At 36.5% G+C, this 24519-nt stretch overlaps 1 protein-coding gene across 1 annotated transcript in view; it reads left to right on the forward strand.

The window, feature by feature from the left end:
* Positions 1-24519, forward strand: part of STXBP4 (syntaxin binding protein 4) — a 182063-nt gene that overhangs the window by 24703 nt on the left and 132841 nt on the right. The window contains exons 5-9 of the mRNA XM_062216363.1: positions 5886-5992; positions 6177-6387; positions 9507-9585; positions 13967-14061; positions 22192-22288. Coding sequence (XP_062072347.1) covers positions 5886-5992; positions 6177-6387; positions 9507-9585; positions 13967-14061; positions 22192-22288 — 589 coding nt within the window. The remainder of the gene's footprint in view (positions 1-5885; positions 5993-6176; positions 6388-9506; positions 9586-13966; positions 14062-22191; positions 22289-24519) is intronic.

Raw genomic sequence — 24519 nt, forward strand, 5'->3', positions numbered from 1 at the left:
CTAATAATATGGTAATGATATTTTAAAAACTAACAAAGTCATAATCAGAAATGAATAGTGCTGGGGCTGACTCTGTGGCGTAGCAGATAAAGCTGCTGCCTGCAGTGCCAGCATCCCATATGGATGCTAGTTCACGTCCCAGCTGTTCCACTTGCGATCCAGCTCTCTGCTATGGCCTGGGAAAGCAGTCAAAGATGGCCCAAGTCCTTGGGCCCCTGCACCCACGTGGGAGACCTGGAGGAAGCTCCTGGCTCCTGACTCCTGGCTCCTGGCTTCATTCATAAATCTTTTTTTTTTTTTTAAGATTTATTCATTTATTTGAAAGTCAGAGTTACACAGAGAGAGGAGAGGCAGAGAGAGAGAGAGAGAGAGGTCTTTCATCTGATGGTTTACTTCCCAAAATGGCTGCAAAGGCCGGGGCTGCGCTGATCCGAAGCCAGGAGCCAGGAGCTTCTTCTGGGTCTCCCACGTGGGTGCAGGGGCCCAAGGACTTGGGCCATCTTCTACTGCTTTCCTGAGCCATAGCAGAGCTGGACAGGAAGTGAAGCAGCCAGGTCTCGAACCGGTGCCATATGGGATGCTGGTGCTTCAGACCAGGGCGTTAACCCACTGCGCCACAGCGCTGGCCTCCATAAATAAATATTTTTAAAAAAAATGAAGGTCGGTGCCGTGGCTTAACAGGCTAATCCTCCGCCTTGCGGCACCGGCACACCGAGTTCTAGTCCCGGTCGGGGTTCCGGATTCTATCCCGGTTGCCCCTCTTCCAGGCCAGCTCTCTGCTATGGCCCGGGAAGGCAGTGGAGTATGGCCAAAGTCCTCAGGCCCTGCACCCGCATGGGAGACCAGGAGAAGCACCTGGCTCCTGGCTTCGGATCAGCGCGATGCGCCAACTGCAGCGGCCATTGGAGGGTGAACCAACGGCAAAAAGGAAGCCCTTTCTCAATGTCTCTCTCACTATCCACTCTGCCTGTCAAAAATAAAAATAAAAAATAAATTTAGAAAAATGAATAGTGTTGATAGTTTTTGACCTAAGTGTTTGTGTGGTCAGGAATACACTATTAAAAAGTTTATATGAGGAGGAAGTACCTGGATCCTGGCTTCGGATCGGCGCAGTGCGCTGGCCGTAGCGGTCGTTTGGGGGGTGAACCAATGGAGGGAAGACCACTCTGTCTGTCTTTCTCTCTCTCACTGTCTAACTCTGCCTGTCAAAAATAAAAATAAAAAATAAAAGTGTATATGAATGCCAATGGAAAAAATTCAGTCTCTGCAGTTCAGCTTGTGGAAGTGTTTGTCACATTGCCTGCCATGACATGTAGTTGCTCAGTAACTGCTGAGTTGGAACCTGGACTGTGTGGAAGAAGCCTCAGCATATCCCTGAAGTTGTTGTCTTTTGTACATTAGTCCAACTGGGGCAGAATTCACTTGTTTAAGATGCCAGACTTTTACAGAAATAGCTTTGTTGTCATTTGCAGGTTCTGACTTTTAAACAGGTTCAGAAATTCACATGATGAGCTAAGATCTTATTCTAAGAGGCAGAGAAGGAAAAGAAGAAAAAAACCTCACAGCTATGAATACTTTTTAGAAAGAAGAAAATATATAAACACCAGAAATCACAGTCAGAAGACATAGTTGTCTTCTCCGACTTTCATCCTTCTAGAAAATTCCACTTCCATACACAGGGTACTTTATTTATTTATTTATTTATTTGACAGGCAGAGTTAGACAATGAGAGAGAGAGACAGAGAGAAAGGTCTTCCTTCTATTGGTTCACTCCCCAAATGGCCACTACGGCCGGCGTGCTGCGCCGATCTGAAGGCAGGAGCTAGGTGCTTCCTCCTGGTCTCCCATGCGGGTGCAGGGCCCAAGCACTTGGGCCATCCTCCACTGCCTTCCCGGGCCACAACAGAGAGCTGGACTGGAAGAGGAGCAACCAGGATAGGATCCGGCACCCCAACTGGGACTAGAACCCGGTGTGCTGGCACCGCAGGCAGAGGATTAGCCAAGTTATTTCAAGATGGGTTTCATGGCTTCATGGGAGCTTTTTCTCTTAATACTAATACTGTGCAGCTTGGTAAGGGAATGTGGGCACTGGCAGGTCCAGCTAAACTCTGTTACTTACTCTGTTTTCTTAGCCTTTTCCTCTACAAACCTGGCAACCAACTGTGATTTCTGTAAGATTCATCAATTCAAGAGCTACCTCAAGACTATTAGAATTTAGCTCTGAAAGTGTAGTGGAAAAGATTGAGTGCTCCACCAGCACCTTCTCTCTTTTTAATTGTTTATTAAGATCTGGCTAGTAATTTACAGAGCTTAAATTCAAATCCAGGTCTATCTGCCAAACCCCATGCTCTTTCCACTTCAGAAGGCACCTGACCAAAGGAAAGACAGTGATTTTTAGTTATCATTGTAGGATTTTCCATTTTCTAAGGAAATTCAATAAAAGGAATTTTTTTTAAAAAATTTATTTATAAGATAGATAGATACTTGAAAGGCAGAGCAGCAGAGAGAAAGAAGAAAAACACAGATCTTCCATCCGCTGGCTCACTCCTCCAATGGCAGCAACAGCCTATTCTCAGACAGGAACCAGAAACTCCACATGGTTGGCAGGGGCCCAGGGTGGGTTAGCAGAAAGTTGGATCAGAAGCAGAGTAACTGGGACTTGAACCAGCACTCCCATATGGGATGCCAGCATTGCACATAAAAGCTTAACCCCTTGTGCTACAACACTGGCCCCAAAAGGAGCTGTTAATGCTGAGAACATTTGTAATAAAAACAAAATAACCAAATTTTTTTACTGTGTACCACCACAATTTTAAAAGAAATCTTCTTTACTTGTCAGTGTCCTTGTAAATGTCTTGATCAAATGACACTGTCTGTTAGCCTTGTCAGGCTTTGGGATACAAGTTAATAGTAGTATATTCATTAAATGTCAGTTAAAATCTACTTCATTAAACTGATTCTATAAGGAGTTATTTTGCAGATTCCTAATGTCCTAGATTGAGATTTAACAATGTCAGATATTTACTCATTTTTAAAAATCAGTTTTAAAGATTCTTTTTTACCTTTGCTTCTGATACCAGTTCTAGAATATAGAACAAATAACTAGTACACCTACATTGTGTGGCAAACTGTATGACCTTTTATTGAGAAATTATTTTTATATGTATAAATAAATCATATATCTAATTTATGGAATATGAAATGAACACCTGTGAGTTCATTTAGAGTGACTGAAATAGAAAATTTAAGGATTATTTAGGCTTTCTATGCTTTCCTATGAAATAAACTCTCTACAGAAATTTTTATTCTTCTCTAGTTCTTCTTAGCCTTTTTTCCTGCTGCAAAGAGGTTTGTTTCTTTGTTCATCAGGACATCACCCTAATCCTTAGTGAATGACTATCCTTAAAACTAAAAGTGATCATATTATAGTACAAGTTAGTGTACATAACTCTTAGTAAAGTCTTGGGATAGTTGATTTAAATACATCTGTGATGTAACTCCAATAAGATCTGGGCCTGAGCAACACAAAATAGTGTTAAAAATCTTACAAAGTCAATCCTTTTGGTTTGTTGAACATATAAGGAGCATCCATAGAAGAATTAACATATAAGAAGCATCTAGAATTTCTTGCTCTTATCTACCTGTAACTTAGTACCTTTTAATCAACCTTTCCCCATCTACCCTACCCTTCTTCTACCCTCCCAAGCACCTGGTAAACACCATAATTCCTTTAACTTCTGAGATCACTTTTTTTTTTTTTTTTAAGACTGTAAGATTGACATCATGTGATAGTTATCTTTCTGTGCTTGGCTTACTTCACTTAACACAATGACCTCCTGTTCTGTCCATGTTATTACAAATGGCAGGATTTCATCCTTTTATGGCTGAGTACTATCCCATTGTATATGTGTACCACATTTTTTTAAGTCTATTCTTCAGTGGATGGACACTTTCTGGCTATTCAGGATAGTGCTACAGTAAACGTGGGAGTACAGGTGTCTGTTTGCCAGACTAATTTTATTTCCTTTGGCTATATACCAAGTAGTGGGATTTTAAAGTATATTTGAAAGTCAGTTAATAGAATGCTTTCTAATTTTTTCTTTTTGCTGAAGGCTGGTTTGGTTATTTAGGGTCTTTTGTTGTGGTTTTATAGAACTACTGTTAGTATGGCTTAAGTTTTTTGTTTGTTTGTTTTTTTAATAATACTTCTATTTCAGGGCCGGCGCTGTGGCACCCTAGGTTAATCCTCCTCCTGTGGCACCGGCATCCCATAAGAGCACCGGTTCTAGTCTTGGTTGCTCCTCTTCCAGTCCAGCTCTCTGCTGTGGCCTGGGAAGGCAGTGGAGGATGGTCCAAGTGCTTGGGCCCCTGCACCTGCGTGGGAGACCAGGAAGAAGCACCTGACTCCTGGCTTCGGATCAGCGTGGCTCCGGCTGTAGCGGCCATTTGGGGAGTGAACCAACAGAAGGAAGACCTTTCTCTATGTCTCTCTCTGACACTGTCTGTAACTCTACCTGTCAAATAAATAAATAAAATATTTTTAAAAAAAAAAATAATAATACTTCTATTTCAGAAAGATGACAGATTCTAGTGCATTTAAACTATAACATCTTTTACATAGTATTTGAGATAATATGTTCCCAGAAAACCTTCTGATGAATGTTTATGAATGTTTCATATTTGTTTAATTTTTCTATGTATTCATTAGTCAATTAAAGAGACAGTACTACATGTCTCTTTTTTTTAAATAAAATAATAGCCTTTTTTATTTAGGAGTAAATAGCCATAAATTGCCATGATTATAAATAATTCAGTTCAGAGCAAAAAGAACAATTATGCAAAGGATATATTTCAGCAAATAAGAATTTAAAGAAAAATTTCTTTTGATTTTGTGGAATTAGAAGACAAATGAAGACTGAGAAGCTTCCCTTACAACCACATTAAATCTTGTAACAGATATGCTCGCTTATTCATCTAAGCTCATTCTGAGCAGAGCTGGGGTTAGCAAAGGCAATCCAAGCAGTCTTTATTACCAGAACATGATTAACACTGTATGCATGAGCAAGTAGGCATTAGGAAACAGGAGTGACTGTAGATCTAGCAAAAATGCATTGAAAATTTTGGTAGGAAGAAAATACATGGATGCTCAGTAACTAAAATAATTGGATGTTATGTTCTGAAAAGCCCCATAATTATTTGGCCTATTCTATCAAAGAGTCAGAGCTTTGTCATAATGCTGAGCTTCTAAAGCAGGTCTATGTCCTAATATATTAGATTCCTTAACAAGCAAATGTCCTAACGGAATACACAAAACATGCAATTTCACTCATGTATATTACCAAATTAGGCTTGAATCAGAAGCATTTTTTTTCACGATTTATTTTCTTTGAGAAGAAAGAGTTACAGAGAGGAGGGGGAGAGAGAAAAGAGATCTTCCTTCAGCTGGTTCACTCCCCAGATGGCCGCAACAGCTAGGGCTGAGCCAGACTGAAGTCAGGAGCTTCCTCCAGGTCTCCCACATGGCTGCAGGGGCCCAAGCACTCGGGCCATCTTCTGCTGTTTTCCCAGGCACGTTAGCAGGGAGCTGGATCAAGAATAGAGCAGCCAGGACTTGAACCAGCACCTGTATAGGGTGCTAGCATTGCAAATGCTGGCTTTACACACTATGCCACAACACTAACCCTAAATCAGAAGCATTTTACCATTGAGGTTCTCTAAGATTTTTCTGTTTATTCATTGTTTTAGAAATTCTTCCAAAGCTTTTTTTGCTCTAAATTCATCAGTTAAGTTTTTAAGACATTAGGGTGTTTTTTTTTTCTTTTTGTTTTTTTGTTTTTTGTTTGTTTGTTTGTTTGTTTTTTAATAAACGTTTCTCTTTGATTTAGGATGGACGTTTGAAGCCAGGAGACCAACTTGTTTCAGTGAACAAGGAATCTATGATTGGAGTATCATTTGAGGAAGCAAAAAGCATAATTACTAGAGCCAGATTGAGGTAACTGTTCTATCTATAAGACAAAATGGGTCATTTAGCACATCTCCTTACAAGTTATAGTTTAAGATGTTTTGAGTATTTTTAACCCTTAAAGAAATATTTTTAATAATATATGAAACATTAACTTAGAACTCAGTTTTACTAAATCCAGTGCATATACTTAAAGTGATTTTTTTATTCCTAGGTCAGACTCTGTTTGGGAGATAGCATTCATAAGACAAAAACGTGATGGCAGTCATTCAGAAAATCCATCCTGCGCATCCCTTCTACATGCTTCAGGAGAAAATGGGCCTGAAGCCTCAACATTTAGCATTCTTTCTTCTCCCCCTGAAATGCTACTTCCAAAGACGTCGTCTACTCCCAAAACTCAAGATGCCATTTTACCTTCTTTTAAGGTAAGTTAGGTAATAATTTTTTAAGATTTATTTATTTATTTTAAAGTCAGTTACACAGAGAGAGAAGGAGAGGCAGAGAGAGAAAGAGAGGTCTTCCATCTGCTGGTTCACTCCCCAATTGGCCACAACAGCCAGGGCTGTGCTGATCCAAAGCTGGGAGCCAGGAGCTTCCTCTGGGTCTTCCCACACATGGGTGCAGGGGCCCAAGGTCTTGGGCCGTCCTTTACTGCTTTCCTAGGCCATAGCAGAGAGGTGGATCAGAAATGGAACAGCTGGGACTTGAACTGGCACCCATATGGGATGCCAGCACTGCAGGCAGTGGCTTTATCCACTACACCAAGGCACCAGCCCCAAGGTAATGTTAAATTTATACTTATATTTATATACATTGTCTGTAAATCTCTTCTATGTTATGTTGGTTAAATATATTTAGAGAATAATTTTGGTATTACTGTTAAAAAATTAGCATTTGCTTGAATTACTTTTTTAGCTTTTTTCTGTTTTAAAATTTCATGCTGTGCTTAATTTTTCGTCAATGAGGCCTGTATACAGAAGCATGATCACTTAGGAATTATCAGCATGACCAAATGGGGCTACAGAGACATGCATAGATGTCACTCGATTATGTTAGGACTATAATACTTAGTTTCAGACAGTCTCTAATATGCTTAGTTAGCAATTTCTATTTTCTGTTTGACTAAAACCAGGCAATCTTTTTTTATTGTTCTTATTTTCTTTCCTACACAGTGAGGCCAATCCCAATCATCTAGTCCAGGTGCATATTGTTCCCTCTTCTTTGTACGCTAGAATATAGTTCATACTATTACAATAATACAACATAAATTTCTGTGCCAAAATTAATATAATCTATTATTAACTGTTGTAGTGTCCTAACAAATCACCACAAAAAAATTAAGCATATAGGGGCCATCATTGTGGCGAAATGAATTAAGCTGCTTCTTGGGATGCCAGCATTCCATAATACAGTGTCTCAGCTGCTCTGCTTCTGACCCAACTCCCTGCTGATGCACCTGGGAGGCAGCAGATGATGGCCCAAGTACTTGGGTCCCTGCCACTCATGTTGGACACCTGAATGGAGTTCTGTCACCCAGCTTCAGACCTGGTTGTTGCAGCCATTTGGAAAGTGAACCAATGAGTGGTGAATTGATCAGTTTTTCTCTATCTTCATCTCTCTCTCTTTCTCTCTGGCATTCTATCTTTCAAATAAATAACTAAATAAATACTTTAAAAATTAAATAGGGCATATATTATTTTTGTATGTGTTTTACATTTTTCTACATCACTTTTCTAATTTCCCTATTTTTTATATATTTTTAAAATATTTATATATTTATTTTCCTCTACTTGAAAGTTGAAGTGACAGAAGGAAAAGGGAGAATGAGAGACACACAGACACAAACACAGAGAAAGAGCTATTGAAATATTTCATCCACTAGTTCACTCTTTAAAAAAAAAAAAAAGATTTATTTATTTATTTGAATGTCAGTTACACAGAGAAGGAGAAGCAGAGAGAGAGAGGTCTTCCATCTGCTGGTTCACTCCCCAATTGGCCACAACAGCCAGAGCTGTGCTGATCCAAAGCCAGGAGCCAGGAGCTACTTCTGGGTCTCCCACACAGGTGCAGGGTCCCAAGGACTTGGGCCATCTTCTCCTGCTTTCCCAGGCCTTAGCAGAGAGCTGGATCGAAAGTGGAGCATCCGGGACTCGAACCAGCACTCACTCGAACCAGTGCCCATACGGAATGCCGGCACTGCAAGCGGTGGCCCCACCTGGTTCGCCACGGTACCAGCCCCCACTAGTTCACTCTTCAAATGACTACAACAGCCAGGGCTGGACCAGACTGAAGTCAGGAAACCAAATTTTCATCCATGACTTCCAAATGAGTGGGAAGGGCACAAGCACTTGAGCCATCATCTGCTACCTTTCAGGATACAAGAATAGGAAGCTTGATCAGAAGCAGAGTACCAGGGACTTGAATCAGCACTCTGATAGGCGATGCAAGTGTCCCAAGCAGAAGCTTGATCTACTGTGCTATGATGTTGTTCCTGATACGTTATTTGAAAGTGTGTGTGTGTGTGTGTGTTTAATTTCCAAAAATTTGGGTGATATTTTTCAACTCCTTCTTTTGTTTTTAAAATTTAATTCCATTGTGATCAGAAAGCTTCTTCTGTATGGTTTTCATTGTCAAATTTATTGAAATTTTTTATGGCCTAGAACAAGAAATAGGGTATATGTTGAAGAAGCATCATATTAGTATTAGGTCAAGTGGGTTGACAATATTGTTTAAGACTTCTCCATCCTTATTGATTTTTTTTGTCTAGTTTTTCCATCTATTTCTGAAAATAAAAATATGGAGCATCCACATCTCTAATTTAAACTGTTTGCCTGAATTTCCTCAAAAATCTCTCAGTTTCTGTTATGAAACAATGAAACACAAGTCTAACTACATACTACCAACACGAGAAACACTTAAGATTCAAGGACACGAATAGATTGAATGTAAAAGAATTTTTTAAAAATCCATTTAAATGGTAATTTGTGAAAGAAATGAAGTAAATATATTAATGTCTTAGATAATGGACTCAAAGACAGGAAATATTGCCAGAGTTGATGAGGGTCAGATCATAATAAGAAAGGTCAACATGCCAGAATTATGTAAAAAATTTTAAAGTATAAGCATCTAACAACAAAGAACTTATATTATTTTAATCTGTGTTAGCTATAAATAAAATAGAAAACTTAGGTCATGTTTTAAGTCAGTGGAATGAAATTCCACAAAGGTAATTTCAGTTTCAGGTACGTGCAGGTCACAGTGTTGATTTTCTGTCAGTCCTTCTACTTTGTAATTTTTAGTTGAAATACCTTTAAAAGACACAGAGCATGACCTTCTATTCTCCTACCCTTGGACATGGTAGAGCTGAAAGCAGTTGTTACCATTCTTTCTGAAATGCATTGTTTAAAATGAATATACCAAAATTTTGGAAGTTTCATTTTTCTGGAATATTGCTTTAATCTTTTTAACCATTGTTTTTACATTGGATAGGAGCTTTTGGTCTGGTCTTTGACCTACTTTACAAAATGACAATTTTCTTTCACAGACAAAAACTGGATACAAGAAAGCAGAATATACTTCAGTTACTTCTTCAGACAACAACCCTACAGATATATCTAATTCAGGTAAATGCACATTTAATTCTTCTGTTATTTTTTTTTTTCAGTTACTCTCTCAATGAGGAGTACATAATATGACTTTAAAAGGCTTTAAAGAAGGGTGCATTGTGCCTTTTTTCTTCAGTGAATGAAAGAGCTAAATGAATGTATTGTCCAGTGGTCCCTGTTAAATTATGACATTTATTGGAAATTTCCATGAGCAAAGGGTTGAAATTTTTAAAAGTGCATTATAATAACCATCTGTGAAGCTATAATAGTTAGTGAATTGCTGAAATCAAATACAGAAAAGTCTTCTATCAGGATTAGGGGGTCTTGTCCTTTTAGTGAAATAGTGGTAAGGTATATTAAATGCACTTTTCAACAAACCCATTATGAAAAGGAAAATAGCTTAAGAAAACATATGTTTAAAACTTAAAAAAAAAGACATGTTTTATTTGTTTGAAAGAAATCACATGTATTTAAGTTTAGAATGGACGTTAATATTGTTAATGCAGTACTGTTGATTCCTATATACCGTGAAATGATTTACTATCTTTTTAAAACAGCAAACCATTAATTATCTAAAGATTAAACAAAAAAGAATTTTTACCAAGTTGTACTTGTTGGCAAAGCTGTCAAGAAAAAAAACCTTCCCCTAAAATTATTTCCAAAAGTTAAACAGAAAAATATTTTAAAAAATTGTAATTAATATAAATGAAAAGCCAATTTACATATGGCTAAATTATAATGCAAATTTCTTCCCATATATTTTAATTTTTGGTAGCATTATCTAGATGATAATCTCGAAATAAAGAAGAATTAGTCTTTCTATCTCTAAATATATATATTTTTTAAAGATTTATTTATTTATTTGAAAGAGTTACACAGAGAGAGGAGAGGCAGAGAGAGAGAGAGAGAGAGAGAGAGAGGTCTTCCACCTGCTGGTTCACTCTCCAGATGGCCGCAATAGCTGGAGCTGCACCAATCTGAAGTCAGGAGACAGGAGCTTCCTATGGGTCTCCCACGTGGGTACAGGGGCCAAAGCACTTGGGCCATCCTCCACTGCTTTCCCAGGCCACAGCAGAGAGCTGGATAGGAAGTGGGGCAGCCGGATCTCTAACCAGTGCCCAAATGGGGTGCAGGTGCTTCAGGCCAGGGTGTTAACCCGCTGCTCCACAGCGCCGGCCCCTAAATACACTTTTTAAAATTGGGAAAATAGAAGAATGAAGCAAACAGTCATGAAAGACTCTGGAATCAAAGTTGCTAAATTATGGAAGTCAGAGTCTTTTATTCCTTGATTATATCATAAAATATTATTATATGCACATTTTTCATGAACTTTGTAGAGATCACTTGTCTGCATGGGTTTTGATTTTTTTTAGCACCAAAATAATCTTTTGATTCTATTTTCCATTAGCTTCTTTTTTTTTATTTTTTTTTTATTTTTTTTTATTTTTGACAGGCAGAGTGGACAGTGAGAGAGAGAGAGAAACAGAGAGAAAGGTCTTCCTTTTGCCGTTGGTCCATTAGCTTCTTGGTGTACCCTCATGTGTTTCCAAGTGATTTTTCAGAATACAGTAATAACAAGAATAAAAAGTTTTAAAAGGTCTAAAAATATTACTTAGTCCCCTGATTCACACCCCAAATGGCCGCAATGGCCAATGCTGGGCCAGGCTGAAGCCAGGAGCCAGGAGCTTCCTCTGGGTCTCCCAGAAGGATTCAGAGGCCCATGCACTTGGGCCATCTTCCATTGCTTTCCCAGGAGCATTGGCAGGGAGCTGATTTGGAAGTGGAGCAGCCAAGATTCCAACCAGCACCCATATGGGATGCTGGCACTGAAGGCAGAGGCTTAACCTTCTACACCACAGCATCAGCTCCTAAAGATATTCTTGAAAGAATCAAAACAGAACATAGCATGAAGAAATAATATCACTAATTTAACAAAATCACAAGCCTAAATTTTTTTATATTAAGTCTTTGGATTCTGAAACCAAGTACTGATGGGAAAAAAATATCTATCAAGGATTCATGCAATTAATCAAATGTAATTGATGCCACTCTTATAAAACATTCCCTTTCTTCTCCTAAAAAGAGGAATTGGTATAGAAGAAGATCTAGGAAAGTGGTATGCTGTGCTTTAAAAAATCTCTCTCTCCAGAAGGAGCAAATGGGAGTTTGAGGCTGGAACAGAAAGAAACCACAGACAAATTAGGATAACTGTCTATGAGGGGCTTTTTGGGTCAAGCAACTCTTGAGTTGTCAAAGCATGCTGGATTCATATACAGATCATCTTGAAATTTTAATCCAAAAGCAAAGATTTACAGGAAAATAGCCTGAAAGAAAACAAAATTTTGTTAAGCCATGACTATGTATTGTTAAGTAGGGCTTGTAGAATTTTATATTAAATCTTTTAATATGTCCTTATGTGAATATTAACCATACTTCAATGCTGCCATCATAGTTTTTTGTAATTTTATTGGTTTTAGTTTTTAACTCCTACAAGATGAGAAAATTGGTGATAAGAGATACTGACACAGAAGGTTAGTTTCTGGAGTTACAAGTGAAATGTACCTGACCGAACATTGACACATACTAGCCCTTTGACCTTTGGCTAATTTCTCTACTTTTTTTGGTCTTTGTCTTTTAGATGGGAATAATAACATCTACATCACTGTGGTTATTGTGAAGATTAATGAGCTTATATGTGTAATTACTTTACTGCCTGGCTAGAATTAGCATAAATAGAGGCTCATCTTTCATTATTATTCATTCATATTCACAGACATGGCGAATCATTATGCTTAGATGTAGAGAAATTTAAATCAGAATGCATGCTTCAATGTGGCACATTTTGGTGTGACCTTGTATCTTTTTCTATCTTTCTCTTCTCTCCGCTTATTCTCACTTCCGTTGCAACCCTTCTATATACTTACACTAAATTGAATAATTCAAGTCCAGTGCTGGTGTTGGTCTGAAACCATAACGAGGTTAGCATGGTTCCACCCAGTGATAGTGTGCCTTAGCTGCAGGTGAAACACCCAACTGGATGTCATTTTCAGGCCTTGCAAGTCCAAACCTAGAAGATGACAAGCAAAGTTGACTTATCTGCTGTTGGATCTTCTTTACCATTCTACTCCGTTCTTACTACTTATATGCCACCCTCTTGAGAGAGATAGATGTTTATACATACATATGCTTCTACATAGACTTTATATGTTTTATGGATTTATATATTTATCTCATGGCCCACATTTAATTATCGTGATAAAAAAGGAAAATTTCTTGTTATTTTTATCAAATTTATAAAAATTCTATTATACTGAAAGCAGTCTTTCTCAAGATTTAATTCATTTTGGACTGAAAAGTCAGTAACCATTTTTTTTTATAATCTTGACACCTATAAGCTATATTAAAGATTTTACATAGAATGTTAAGGATGTGTTAAAGGTTTAGAGGAAGACTATTTATTTTCATATGCACTTCTTATGTTCTTAAGAAAGAGAATGCAAATCATTTTGTACTTAGAGACAGATGCTCTGAGAAATTAAAAAAAAATTAAAACACTGCATAAAGATGTGACATTTTAAAAAGTTTTTTCTCTTCCTCTTGTTTCTATGTAGAACTAGTAAAATACCACTTAAAAGAGTACTTAGAATAGTGACAATTTAGTTAGTAAGAATTGACATGAATTATGGTAATTTGTTTTACAAACTTTGGCATATTAAAACAAATAGCTTTTCAAGTTCTATTTCCTGTGGCATGTGATTTTTTTTTATACAACAAGACAAAGACTTGTGTAAATAATAAAGGTACTTGATAACTTGCAGTGACATGTATAGGACTCTGTACTCTTGAAAGTCCACTTATGCAATTTGAAATATAACTCTTTTATAAAATAAAAGGTTTTTAGCTCAAAAAGCTGTATATCTATATCATTCTTTATATGTAAACTTGGAATGATTTGCATATGTATGGTTTTTTCCAGAGTATTTCCAGATTTGACATAACAGATTTTCTTTTGCCAAAGTAACATAATCTTTTTGAATCTCTCATATGATTTTACCCTTTTTTTAACTAAAAAGGACTTTTAATCTTGCAATTAGTAAGATATTGTGACAATGATAGTAGTAGTGGGGTATATGTTTGTCATTTAGGTTCTTATTTCCATGGGACTTAACAGGGCATAATTGGCCCATCTTTTTATATTATATCCTTTAGGGCTCAAGTGATACTGATTTATATGATACATTTTAGACTTAAAGAAAAAAATCATGAAAACAAAAATGAAAACTGCCAACTTATTAGCCAGAATTATTTTTGAACAGCAGGAACAGAGAATACATCCTGTCAAATGAAAAGTTCTATTCCAATTAAGATTCCAATTAGTGTGCACCCTGTTGTCTCTTAGATACTGTTGCTGCCTGGACTGATAATTATGGGCCACAAGGAAAGAAGATTTCCCTAAATCCCTCTGTTCGCTTGAAGGCAGAGAAACTGGAAATGGTAAATCCTTTAAATTTTCATTTTTCTTTCTAAGACAAAATAGGAAGTATTTTCATTCTTTAAGGGAATAAACTACTGGAGCTTTTAGTTTCTTGAAGAATTACTTATTTGCAATTAAATAAGTGGCATTTGAATTTAAGTTATTTAATTTTTGTTTGCATTTGAGGATCATAGGTGTTCACTAGTATAAAATAGTAATAAAATCCTTTGTAACTAAGTTGACATCTAAATTAATTAGTTTTCTACTCTATAGAAAAAAGAAAATTGTAATATTTTAAAACTTGAATCATGGAAACATGGAATCAATTATGAAAAAGTTTGTTAGACTTCATATATAAGAGCTATAAGTATGGAGAATTAATACTTCATTGTTCAATATTTTCAAAAGTGAAATGTAACTGAATTCTAAAGAATGGAATACTCGAATATTCACCTGATTTAAAAAAGGTTGTAGTAGTGTGCTAAGGCACCTAGAAATATTCCTGAGGAGAGTAAAACATTGATAGCTTCTATATGTAAAAGAAACTCAATAAGTTTAAAAAAATATAAATTAAGAATAGGAAAGCACTTTAATACTTACCAGGTTACCAGAGAAGTGTTAGAAAAAATGCTTTTTTTAAAATGTAAAATAGATATACTATTGAAGGTCCATAACATCTATCTTCTTGCCACTTTTTATAGATGATGTATTTCACATTTTACAGAGAGTATGAAAATGCTTAGCTACAATACAGCCACACTGCACATATTCCCATAGCCCTGTCTTTGCTTGGTGTTATAAAAGTAACTTTCTTATTACCATTTTGTATCTTCTTCTGTTCAAATTTTGATTCAGTACTCTCTCTTTCATCCACACTGTGCTATTATTGATCAGGTCAAAATTGTTTTATTTTTTGTATCTGTAGCCCCATCACTTTGTAGTTCCCCAAAATCAATTTGTCATGTGCATCGTCCTCTCAGTGAGACAATTCCTCATCACCCACCCACAGTACCTGCTACTCTTTAAGCATGTGGGTTTTTGCATGTAGGGGTGGAAAGTTTTCTTTTCTCATCTATCACTGAGTCCATGGCTGAGACAACTAATAAAAGATTAACAAGAGAAAGCATACAAATATATCTAATGTAGGTTTTATGTGGCACAGGAGCCTTCAGAAATAAATACCCCAAAAAAATGGAAAAATGTGTTCTTTTATTTTTTAAGTTTTATACAGAGTGGGCACTCTTGAAGGAGTATGAATGGAGAAACACAGTACGATCTATGCAATAAACAGGTGAACTTAACAAGATCTGTTTGTTCAGATCTCTCTGTATCATCAGAGATTAGGATGTTCCCTTCTTTTGGGTATAACAAAGGAAGGCACCTATTCTTTGAGAGTTTTAAACAATTTCTATTCAGGGGAGAAGGATGCAGGGAAGGTAAGAGAGACCCTTCTGCTTCTGAAATTTTATCCAGTGCCCAGGTGCCATATTTGGAGCATGTGTGTCCTACACACCATCATGCTCAATGAAGCTTTCTGGTTTAGTACTTGAGATGTCACATTTTTATTTTCAAAATCCTGAGTCTCTTTTCTAACCTGTGTTCTTTCTATTTGTGACTAAAGTATAAGTTCTGGCTGCTGGCAAGACCTGTAACCACTTAATATTAACATTTTTAAAAATATAGTATCTAAGGTTTAAATTCATATTTGTGACATTTTAAAATAAATAATTACTGTTCTTTAATGACATTAGTTTAAAATCATTATGTTAATTTCTGAATATTCAAAATTTACTATAAACAATTGCTGTGCATAAGAATAAAATTATCCAACTAGTGAGTTTACATAGCAGACTGTTTAACTTAGTTTAAATTTTTCTATCATTTATTATTTTAAAACTGATTAATATTCTTAATAGATAAGAAAATATGGATTTGTATTGATTCTTAGAAATATATGTTGCTTGACTTTTTCAGTTTGGTCCTCTTTTTAGCCTAGAATGAAATGGTAGTTTTATAGCAAAGAAACCCACATTCTTTATAAATTCAGCCTCAGTATACTTACCCAAGATGTGTTTCCTGAAACATTCCTTGTTAATAAGTTTTCTTCTAAAATATACATTTACTTCTATCCACACAAGTATTTTCTAAGCTATTTCTCCTTTTTTACAGTTATTAAGGTAATGATATCAGTATCCCTTCAGTCTGAAATAGGTCCTTCTATTTTCATTGTTCTTTTATAGACATATCCAACTTTATTATTCATGAAAATGTTAATGTGTTTCTATTCAGTAATAAATAAGGCTGATACACAAATCATAATACATGATATGATAAAGTCTAGGTATATAGTACATACAACATGTAGAAAATTAGTGTTATAGTGAAGTTTCACAAGGAAAAGGTGTTAGGGAAAGCAAGGAGGTTGGAATTTGGTAAAGGAAATTACCTGTCAAGTACTGTAAATATATACCATAAATACAATACCGTAAATATGTATACACACAGTCCTCAGGATCCATGAGGCATTGTTCCAAATGCCTGAGAATACCAAAATACATGGATGTTCAATGTTTATGTTTTAGGGTAGTTTCAACATAGTTATTTATAATGACGTATTTTCCAAAGTGTTTATATTAATGCTGTTTGTCTCACTTGATGCTAACATTAAACTTGTAAATAAGCAAGACAGCATAGAAAATAGAGATACAATATACTATTTGACTTGAAGATGGAGAATTATTGTACTAGTGCAATGTCTGGATTTTTTCCTTAAGAAAGAAAAATTACCTGAAGCAATTTTCAGATTCAATTCAACCTCCATCAAAACTCCAAGGACATTTTCCACAGAACTAGGAAAAAAAATCCTGGAATTTATATGGAAACACAAAGGAGTCCAAATAACCTAGCAACATTATACAATAAAAACAAAACAGGAGTCATCACATACCAGATTTCTAGACATACTGTTATTGTAATCAAAATAGCATAATGTTGTGGCTGGTGTTGTGGTATATCAGGTAAGGCTGCTGCCTGAGATTCCTGTATCCCATATGAGCACCAGGTTGAGTCCCAGATGATGCGCTTCCAACCCAGCTCTCTGCTAATAGCTTGGGAAAGCACTGGAAGAAGGCCCAAGTCCTTGGGCTCTTGGACCCAAAGGAAGCTCCTTGCTCCTGGCTTTGGCCTGGACTAGCCCCAGATGTTGTGGCTATTTGGGGAGTGAACCAGTGGATGGAAGACCTCTAAAAACAAAACAAAACAACAAAAAAAAAAGTGAGAGAGAGAGAAAGAAAAATAGCATAGTGCTACCATAAAAATAGACACATAGAGCCATGAAACAGAGTAGAAGCCCCAGAAATAAAAATATAACCAGTTAATCTCTGATAAACATGCAAAAAGAATTCCCCAGAAAAAGGGCAGTCTCTTCAAAAAAATGGTGTTGGGAAAATTATATTTCCTAATCATAAGTTTGAAACAAGACCCCTACCTTACACCTTATACAAAAATCAACTCAAAATAGATTAAAGATCTAAACTTCAGAACAGAACCTACCAAAATACTAGAAAAAAAAAAAAAAACAGGAGAAACAGTGAAAGACATTGGACTAGGCAAAGACTTTTTGGGTAAGACCCCCAAAGCCCAGGCAAAATTAAAGCAAAAACAGGCAGATGAGATTATGTCAACCTAAGAAGCTTCTGCACAGCAAATGAAACAGTTAACAGAGAAGACAAGTGATAGAATTGGAGAAAATATTTGCAAAGTGTGCATCTGATAAAAGATTAATATCCAGAATATATAAAGAACTCAAGAAACTCAATAATAAAATAAATGATCCCAGTTAGAAGTGGGCAAAGATATGAACAGATATATTTGAAAGGAAGAAATACAAATGACCATAAGAAAAATGTGAAAAAATGCTCAGGATTACTATCCATCAGGAAAATGTAAATAAAATCCACAATGAGATATTATCTTACTCCAGTTAATGGCTATTATACAAAAATCAAAAATAACAAATTCTGCTGGGGTTGTAGGGAAAAGGGTACCCTTGTACACTGCTGGTAGAAATGTGAATTGGTACAACCATTATGGAAAATAGTATGGAGATTGATCAAAGAACCAAAAATGGATCTGCCATGTGACCTAGTTATCCCACTTTTGGGATATATCCAAAGGAAGTAAAATCACCATATGAAAGACAGATCTCCACTACTATATTTATAGCACCCAAATTCACAATTACAAAGGTCTGGAATTAGCCTACATATCTATCAACTGATGAGTGGATAAAAAGAATGTGTAATATATACAGGATAGACTATTCTCAGTCATAAAATAAGATTGAAATCTTGACTTTTGCAACAAAATGGATGGAACTGAAAATCATTATGCTAAGGGAACTAAGCCCAACCCAAACAAATATTATGTTTTCTCTTATAAAGAGTACGTATCACATGCTTTCTCTTAGAGAGTACAAAAATTGTGTAGATGTTATATTATTTAGTATGTAATTCTAAATATTGCTTTAGTGAATTGTACCATGTGTATAAAAATATGCCCTTGTCACCACTTCATAATCATTGCCATGAATTGCACATGTTGTAATATTAGTATCCATGTTTTTATGAAGAATAGTATATATGTATATAACATCTACATATGAAGTGAATATGACAAAATCTTAAAAAATGTTAAATATTAAAATTTTTAAAATAAATTTAAAAACTAATAAATTATGAGCTATTGAGAAATGTGAACATGAAAGCAATTAAAACAAAATTTAAAATCTTAATTTTTTTTAATATTTATTTTATTTATTTGAAAGACAGAGTTACAGAGAGAGGTAGAGACAGAGAGGTCTTCCATCCACAGGTTCACTCTCCAGATGGCCACGATGGCCGGAGCTGCGCCAGTCTGAAGCCAGGAGCCAGGAGCTTCTTCTTGGTCTCCCATGCAGGTGCAGATGCCCAAGGACTTGGGCCATCTCCTACTGCTTTCCCAGGCCATAGCAGAGAGTTGGATTGGAAGAGGAGCAGCCGGGACTCGAACTGGCGCCCATATGGGATGCCGGTGCTTTAGGCCAGGGCTTTAACCCACTGCACTCCAGCACCAGCCCCCTTATATTTTTTTTAAACAAGACTGGGTTTTATGAAAAAGACATTGGAATTATTGAAGAACCTTTACCATCCAGTAGTGAATAAATCACTCTCTAAAGAAAATTCAACTTGATGCTCATTGTTGATCCAAGAAAGAGCTAGAATAAAAGCTTCCCTTATTCAATTGTAAAATTTAAAAATAAATTTTAGAAATTATATACAAAAAAAGAGAAAAAATGATCCAGTTCAGCCATTTTAGATTGCTAAAGATTAAAATTGTTTTTGCTGGCTGCTAAAGCACAATGAGAAGAAATACGCATCCCTATGTGCTGGCTGCTAAAGCACAATGAGAAGAAATACGCATCCCTATGCATTAACAAGTTGCATTTTGCCATTGTATACTCTGCACGTGTTTCCTTTAAATTGCATATTCCACTTACTATATCTATATATTATTCTCATCCTTAAGACCATAAGTTATTTTAGGACATAGACTATATCTTGTTTGTCTGTCCCCTGGTACAGTTTTGTGCCTGAGAAAATAAACACATAAGAAACAACTTGGTAGATGAAGTGATGAATGATTGAACAGATTCTGAAGGAGGAAGAAATTTACAGGGGACAATAACCAATATTGAACTTTGCCTGCATTTTAGTATTTTCTTATTTTAAATGGTTTGTTTATTTGAAAGGCAGAATTGTAGAGAGAGAGGAAGAGATGAAGAGAGATCTTCCATCCACTAATTCACTCCTCAGATGGTCCCAATGTCCCGGGTTGGGCCAATTGGAAGCCAGAAGCCAGGAGCTACTTCTAGCTCTACTACAGGGTGCAGGGGCCCAAGTATTTGGTCCATCTTCTTCTGCTATCCCAGGTATATTACCAAGGAGGTGGATCAGAAGTGGAGCAGGTGTAACTCAAAACTGTCACCCATTTAGGATGACAGCATTACAGGTGGCGGTTTAACCCACTGCACACTACTCTGGTCCCTGCATTTTAGTTTTTGTGTGATTGACACTGTATATGTTCTTACTGAAGTCCAATACTAAGGCACTCAATTGGTCTTTATGTATTAGTTAAGAATATGATTTTCTATATATAACTGGACAACCCTAAGTAACAGTGCTTTCTGTTAGAAATCTATTTCTTTTGGGGGCAAGCATTGTGGTGTAGTGGGTCCCACATGGGTACTGGTTTGAGTCCCGGCTGCTCCACTTCTGACCCAGCTCCCTGCTAATGCATTCTGGGAAAGCAGTGGAAAATGACCCAAGTACTTGGGCCCCCTGCACCCATGTAGGAGATCCAAAGGAAGCTCCTGGCTCCTGGCTTCAGCCTAGCCCAGGCCTTTAGTGAATGAGTCAGAGGTTGGAAGACATCTCTTTCACTGTGTCTCTCCCTCTATCTCTCAGTAACTCTGCCTTTCAAAAATAAATAAGTAAATAAATAAATATTTTTTAAAAATTATTTCTTTCACATCAAAAGAAGCCTGGAAAAAAATGTAATTCAGGGCTGGCATGAAGGCTGTACAGTGTTGGGGACTCCTGTTCCAGGCAGCTTTGTGTTTTCCCATCTTTATTGAGGTACCTCACAAAGCAAGGAGACTCCTCCAGTTCCAGCACTCTTTGCTTCCTTATGTCTTTCTTCTTTTCTTGTTCTCTTCCCCCATGTCCTCTCTCCCTTCTGCCCCTCCCCAACCCTATTAAGCTAAAACAGAGAAAGTACTTATCCCTGCTTTTGAAAACAGCTTCCCCAGCAGGGGTGGGGAACATCCAGCCCATGAGCCACATGAGGCCTGCTACATCATTTGGTTTGGCCCTGCCAGGCAACCACAGGTGGGACTTGAAATTCAATAATTCTATAACAGGCTGATTGTTAAGTTGATAATTTTGTATGGCCCACAAATGGTGTTATAAATATCTAAATGGCCCTTGACAGAAAAATGGTCCCCACCCCTGGTTAGTACACAGCCTGATCGGGCTACAAAAGGGTACTAGAAAATACCTTTTGGTTGGATGACTGTTTCTAACTGAACACTGTGGTTGGATCTACTGCTAAAGAAGAGGATAGACATTGAAATATGACTGGCTGTCCCTGAAGTTTTCATCAGCCGTGTGTACTAAAAGGAGAAGTTGGATTATCCATAAAGAATGAACCTGACAAAAGGAAAATATGGGTGCTAGAAAAAGCTTTTTAGTTTACTATTTCTGTAAGTCTGTCCCTATCAAGCCATAAATCAGAATATTTTATTTTTGACTAAGTTCTCCTCTCCCTCAGTTTTTCTCTTGAAGACAAGATGATAATCAAATATTTTTCTTTTCTTTTTTTTTTTTTTTTTTTTTTTTTTTTTTTTTTTTTTTTTTTTTTTTTTTAGTTTTGCTCATAAGTCTGATTTAGTAGGACTCTCTTGGAATTTTTCTTCTGCCAACCCATACATACAAAGAAATAACTTGATTTTTTTATTCTGGAGCTATGCTTATAAAACTGGGTATTTCAATATTTGCATTGAAAAAATTGACTTGGTGATAGAATTGGGAAGCTAATCTTTTATGGGTAATTAAGCCATAAATTTTCAACAGACTTTCATTGGGTATCTAATCCAGGTTAGTACTCTTTTTTTTTGTTTGTTTGACAGATAGAGTTAGACAGTGAGAGAGAGAGAGAGACAGAGAGAAAGGTCTTCCCTCCTTCCGTTGGTTCACTCCCCAAATGGCCGCCACGGCCGAAGCTACACCGATCCGAAGCCAGGAGTCAGGAGCCTCCTCATGGTCTCCCACGTGGGTGCAGGGGCCCAAGCACTTGGGCCATCCTCCACTGCCTTCCTGGGTCACAGCAGACAGCTGGACCAGAAGAGGAGCAGCCGGGACTAGAACCCGGTGCCCATATGGGATGCTGGCACTGCAGGTGGAGAATTAACCAAGTGAGCCATGGCGCCGGCCCTGGTTAGCGTTCCTGATGTTGATGTTTTTTTCACTGGCTTGTAAAATAACATTGCACTGAAAAGTTTTATTCTTTAGAAATTGGAAAAAGTCACTTCACATGAGTCCTTTTCCTTCCAGGCTCTAAATTATCTTGGCATTCAGCCCACAAAGGAACAACAGCAAGCCCTGAGAGAGCAAGTACCAGCAGACGCAAAGGGGACAGTGTCTTTTGGAGGTAACATTAGGTTTATCATGTTATGACAGAAGCTTGGTTCAAGAGTTACCCATTTTCATTAAGAATGCCTGTTCTTTAGAAAGAGGGAATGAAAAGTAAACCACATCTGCTTCAGGTTCCTTATTTTGATACTACTGCATCTCAACTAGCTTTGCTAGTCTGGATGGGTCAGCAGAAAGGATAACTTTATTAGAAACTTTCACCTCTGAAATATCGTTGTCACATTTTTACTTAATTCATAAACATAGCTTTACATTGATCTTAGTTAAAAGGCCGAGAAATGTTAAACATTGCTTTAGAAATAACCAGAGAACCAGTAGAAAATATAAAATCCTAATTTTGCTGCTGTGAGATTAGTTCTAATTCTTTTTACAGCTAATATGATATAAATATTTTATGGTACTTAATTATTCTTATTAACAGCATAATGTGTCACTTAGTTGACATACTATAATATTTCATCTTTCTACTTTTGTCAAATTTGATGGTTTTTCAGTAACTGACATTACAAATCTGTATTGTCATTGTGAATAGTAGTGTTTGCCTTCTTAGAATAAATCACATAAATAAATGATTTGGATTTTTGACAATTATTGATAAATTGTTTTACAGAGATATTTTATATATCTATTGTTCTTACATCAATAATATTTGAATGTAACAATTCTTGGTTTCCCTACCACCATTGAATATTTAATTTTTATGTAGTAAACGCAGATGGTATTTTAAAACCATCTATATTGCTTAAAAAAATGAAAGAAAATTCACCTTTTGGTTTCAAGTGATGATGATAGCATAATTTTGGTCCCATCTCCTCTTGAAAAATCACCCTAAAATAATAATAAGAAACAGAAATATATGTATAAATCCAACTATAATATCTGAAGACAGAAGGCAAATGAGGAAAGAGCAGTAAACAAATGATTGAACTGAGGCAAGTAAAGTCCAATGTCTGAAAAGACAAATCCCAGTGAGAGGTGATCTGACCCTTAGGAACTGAAGGCATCTGGTGTTTCTGCAGACTGCTTAGGCAAGGCATTTAAACCAAGATTGTAAGAAGAGTTATACATGTTGTTCCCTGCCCATTCTAAAGCAGCCCAGCAGCTACCACTCCTTCACATCTCCAGGGAAAATGAAGTTTGTTTCCTTGAGAAATTAAACCAGAGAGATTATGGACCTATAGTTGCCAGCAGCAAGGGAGTTTGGGGAAGTGTATGGAGAGTCATTACTTACAATACACACCACGACCACTCAGTGAAATCCAAGTTTAGACATATAGTCAGGAGATTCTAGATTTTTCTCTTAAGAAACTCAACAAAATGTCAGCTGACCATCTGATTGTCATGGTGTGAAACCTGCCAGTTGACAAGGCCAGTTATGCACGCAGAATTGCTGGTCTATTTTATTTTAATAATTCTTAAATATAAGCTAATAGTCAAGGGTTCCCCAAAATTTGGAGAAATCCACTAACATAAAATTTAGATCCCCAAACTATCAAACAGAAAAATGGAACTAAAAAAAAAAAGAAATAATGAAGAGCATTATTATAATTAACATAATTATAATTAACATATTTAAGAAGAAGTGAAGGCAAAGCATCCATAAAATAAGACCAGTGTGTTCTAAACTAAAAGGTCAGAGAACACTTAAAATGACCCTTCAAAAAAAAATTGAGAATACATAGATGAACAGATCTTCTATATCTGAAGAAGCCATGGACTGCTGTGATGCGTATTTGCCAAGGAGCCTTGGGCAGTATAAGATGGTTGACCTGTCTTACCTCCAAGTCTATTCACCTGTATAATGAAGTGAATAAGAGGCCCTCCCTCTGAAGATTATTGTAAGGGTGAAATTGCTGAGCATCATGGCTGGCATGCAGTGGCTGTTATACATAAACATTAGCTGCTGCTATTATTATTAAACCTCAGCTCCTTCCAGCTTGAAAAGCCATAAGTCATAATATTGTCATATGTTTGAGAAAAAGTTCTCATAATACAAGAGTTGGGAATTAAATAGTGTCTGTGAAATGTATTTGCTTTATTATCTTCATAAGTGAATTATTAATTTTAGCAAAGTTGCCTAAATTAAGTTAAATCAGTTTCTCTCTTCTTCTGTTTAAATCACTTCATGAGAATCATGTTTACGTTTTTTAAGTTTTTTTATTTATTTGAGAGAAGCATATAGGCTGACAGATCCTATCTGATGGTTTTTCTCTGCAAATGGACTGGAAC

Source organism: Lepus europaeus, chromosome 18 (genome assembly GCF_033115175.1).
Source record: "Lepus europaeus isolate LE1 chromosome 18, mLepTim1.pri, whole genome shotgun sequence".
Classification (NCBI taxonomy): domain Eukaryota; kingdom Metazoa; phylum Chordata; class Mammalia; order Lagomorpha; family Leporidae; genus Lepus; species Lepus europaeus.